At 41.4% G+C, this 4,462-nt stretch overlaps 1 protein-coding gene across 1 annotated transcript; it reads right to left on the bottom strand.

The window, feature by feature from the left end:
- Positions 1–783: 783 nt before the first annotated feature.
- Positions 784–1,446, bottom strand: LOC138869512 (uncharacterized). The gene has a single exon (XM_070147134.1). The coding sequence runs from the start codon at positions 1,444–1,446 to the stop codon at positions 784–786; it is 663 nt and encodes a 220-aa protein (XP_070003235.1).
- Positions 1,447–4,462: the final 3,016 nt, after the last annotated feature.

Genomic DNA, 4,462 nt, shown 5'->3' on the forward strand with positions numbered 1-4,462 from the left:
CGGGGAAATATTCTTCAGTACCAACTGTCTTGGTGCGAATTACCTTGGTTTGACTCTTTTGTTGAAAGCTCTGGACATTCTGTTCTGATAAAGTTGACCATGACATACCGCATTCATTCTTTTTCCATCTATAAGGGCCAGTTGCTCATAGCGGCTTCTTATTCATTCTGCATCGCTAAGTTCGGCTTCCTGTATGATTCTTAAAGAAAGGATTTCTACCTCGGTTGGAATGACAACTTCGGTACCATAAACCAGTAAAAAGGGAGTTTCCCTAGTTGATGTGCGGACTGTAGTGCGGTACCCCAATAGGGGAAAGGGTAACTTCTCGTGCCATTGTTTGAGGTTTTCTACTATCTTCCTTAATATCTTCTTGATATTCTTGTTAGCAGTTTCCACGGCTTCATTCATTTGAGGCATGTATGTTGTAGAGTTTTTGTGCTTGATTTTTAAGGTTTCACACATGGCTTTCATCAAGTCACTATTGAGATTGGCGGCTTTATCAGTAATAATGGACTTGGGAACTCCGAATCGGCAAACAATGCGATCCTTGACAAAGTCTGCGATGACTTTCTTGGTTACAGCTTTTTAGGATGCAGCCTCTACCCATTTTGTGAAGTAGTCAATAGCTACTAAAATGAACCTATTCCCATTTGAAGCAGTGGGATCGATCAGACCGATGACATCTATTCCCCAGGAAACAAAAGGCCAAGGTGCACTTGTTATGTTGAGCTCATTAGGTGGTACCCTTATCATGTCTACATGTACCTGACATTGGTGGCATTTTTATATGTACCGGATGCAATCCATCTCCATGGTTATCCAAAAATATCCAGCTCTGAGTATTTTCTTGGCTAGAACAAAACCATTCATATGTGGTCCACAAGTTCCGGCGTGTATTTCTTCGAGCAATCTAGAAGCTTCCTTTACGTCAACACACCTTAACAACCCTAGATCAGGGGTTCTTCTATATAGGGTCCCTCCGCTTTGGAAGAAGTGATTGGATAGCCTCCACAACGTGCGTTTCTGAGTGTGGTTTGCCTGCTCTGGATATTCTCCTCTTGTCAAATATTCTTTGATGTCGCGGAACCAAGGCTTTCCATCCGTCTCCTCTTCAACATGAGCACGGTAAGTTGGTTGATTATGGATCCTCATCGGGACGGGATCAATGAAATTCTTGTCTGGATGTTGTATCATTGATGACAAAGTGTCCAGTGCATCTGCAAACTCATTTTGAATTCTGGGTACATCTTTGAATTCTATCTTTGTGAATCTTTTCATCAATTCCTGCACATGATACAAGTATGGTAGTATCTTGGTGTTCTTCATAGCCCACTCTCCTTGAACCTGATGTACTAGACGATCCGAATCTCCTATCACCAGTAACTCATGTATATTCATATTGATGACCAGATTGAGCCCCATGATGCAAGCTTCATATTCCGCCATATTGTTGGTGCATGAAAACCTAAGCTTCGCAGATACAAGGTAGTGTTGACTTGTTTCTGATACCAAAACCGCTCCAATGCCCACTCCTTTGAAGTTTACAGCTCCATCGAAGAACATCCTCCAACCATCGTAAGCTTGAGTAATGTCCTCTCATATGAATGATATTTCTTCATCAGGAAAATACGTTTTCAAGGGTTTGTATTCTCCTCCCACAGGATTTTCAGCGAGATGGTCTTCCAATGACTGTCCTTTGACCGCCTTCTGAGTTACATAGATGATATCAAACTCACTTAACAGTATCTTCCACTTGGCTAATTTTCTGGTCGGCATGAGCTTCTGAAAGATATACTTCAGAGGGCCCATCCTAGATATGAGGTACGTGGTATAGGAACAGAAGTAATGCCTCAACTTCTGAGCTGTCCAGGTAAAAGCACAACAAGTGCGCTCCAACAGAGAGTATCGTGCTTCATAGGGTGTGAACTTCTTACTCAAGTAGTATATAGCTTGCTCCTTTCTCCCTGTCTCATCATGTTGTCCCAAAACACATCTGAAAGCTCTATCTAATACAAATACATAGAGTATCAAAGGTCTCCCAAGTTCTGGCAGTACCAGGACTGGTGGTGTGGACATGTACTCCTTGATTTTAAAAGCCTTCTGACAATCTTCAATCCAACTTGTTTCAGCATCTTTCCTCAACCTCTTGAAGATGGGTTCACATATAACTGTGGATTGTGCTATGAAGCGACTGATATAGTTGAGACGTCCTAGGAAGCTCATCACGTCCTTCTTGCTCTTTGGTGGTGATAATTCTTGAATAGCCTTAACTTTGGACGGGTCCAACTCAATTCCCCGTCGGCTGATGATGAATCCTAATAACTTTCCTGTGGGAACCCCAAATGCACATTTTGCGGGGTTCAGTTTTAAGTTATACCTCCTTAACCTATCAAAGAACTTTCTCAAGTCATCTATGTGATCTGCGTCTCTCTTGGATTTGATGATGTCATCATCAACATACACCTCTATTTCTTTATGTATCATATCATGGAAGATGGTTGTCATGGCTCTCATATAAGTAGCCCCAGCATTTTTTAGACCAAATGGCATCATCTTATAGTAGTATACCCCCCACGGTGTGATAAAAGCTGTTTTCTCTACGTCCTCTTCATCCATCCAAATCTGGTGATAACCCACGAAGCAATCTACAAAGGATTGGAGTTCATGCTTGGCGCAATTGTCGATCAGGATATGTATGTTTGGTAGTGGAAAGTTGTCCTTGGAAATTTCTCTGTTTAAGTCTCGATAGTCAACACATACTCTGACTTTCCCATCTTTCTTCGGAACTGGTAAAATGTTGGCTAACCAGGTTGGGTACTCAACTACCCTAAGGACTTTGGATTTGATCTGATTAGTAACTTCCTCCTTGATTTTTAGGCTCATGTCTGGTTTGAACTTTCTGAGTTTCTGCTTCACTAGCGGACACATTGGATTGGTAGGTAATTTGTGAGCCACTATGGATGTGCTCAAACCGATCATGTCATCATATGACCATGCAAATATATCATCATACTCCTTCAAGAAACGAATGTACTCCTCCTTCTCTATCGGTGATAAGTGAATGCTTACATGAGTTTCCTTGACGGTCTCAGCGTCTCCCAAATTTACTGTTTCAGTTTCGTCCAGGTTGTACTTAGGTTTATTCTAGAAGTTCTCAACCTCCCTAACAATTTCCTCAGGTATTTCGTCCTCTTCTTTTGAGTCACTATCCATATGTTGTGTTGTCTCATTACATGTCACAGTCACCAGTTCATTAGGAAAAGTAATAATAATGTTGTAGAAAGAAAGTGTGAAAGATAATAATGAATAATAAATAGCAATGCATTGATTAAAAATTGAAAACATCTAAAACAAGTACAGCTCGATGAATCGAGCAATTATTTTGAAACAAAATGTGTCTTTAAAACAAAATTATTGAAAACATCTGAAATGCGTAGCATGGATATAAAAATAAATTAGGCAAAATTCCAAGCTACCCAGGGACTCGGCGGGCCCAGGATGGTATGGCGGTCCAATTCCTAGAACAACTCTCTTCTCCACAATCTGAATGGTAAGGCCTTCTTCCTCTTCCTCCTCCTCCTCAATTATCGCACTGCAATCCATATCCTCATCCTCTAGGAACAAATTCCTCAGCCCAGCTAAAGCTTCTTCTTATGCAGTTCCCTATATTTTATTAGCCTGGTGAAAAGTCTGCCCCAGATGTGGCACTGGTCGCTCGAAAGGGTAATAAGGTCCTCGTTATGGAGGTGACCAATCATCATACTATGTATACTGGTATTCGAGCCTGAAGGTTGTACCATGACGTTTCAGCTGTATTGGTTTAGTAATGTAAGGCCCCGTGAAATTTCTACTCAAAAACTCAAAAGCTCGTAGTACTAAATTAGGAATATGTGTTAGAAACTTGTTCGGACCCTTTTGATCGATCGGTGCATTAAAAAGTTAAGGAATAATGTTTTCCAGAAAAGTGCGTTTCTGCGGACCATTATGCGATCGCATAGTCGCCGTAAAGTCAGACAGTTTGATGGTTAATTTGTGGTCAACTATGCGGCCAATTATGCGATCACATAATCAATATGCGAGTTGCATGGTCATCGCATAATCCCCTTGGAATTTTTGTTAGGGGTAGTTCTGTGGTGCATTATGTGATGGCAGAACAGGTATGCGGACCGCATTTCTATCGCATACCCGGACAGTTTGTTTAGGTTTTTGGGGCCATTTTTGCGGTCTCTTTTACGGGCCGCATGTCCATTACGCAATCGTATATGCGATCGCAGATTTCCTCGGGGCTCCTATTTTCTAACTTTTAAAACCCGACCCCATCCCATTAAAAACACCTCATTAGACCCCTTTTATGTTATTCTGCTGCAAATAGAGTGAGAGAGAGAGAGAGTTCTAGAGAAAGAGGGTGATCTTCATCAAGTCTGTAAGCACGTGATTTTTGCCCTATATGAGAATTACTCCC

Source organism: Nicotiana sylvestris, chromosome 5 (genome assembly GCF_000393655.2).
Source record: "Nicotiana sylvestris chromosome 5, ASM39365v2, whole genome shotgun sequence".
NCBI lineage: Eukaryota > Viridiplantae > Streptophyta > Magnoliopsida > Solanales > Solanaceae > Nicotiana > Nicotiana sylvestris.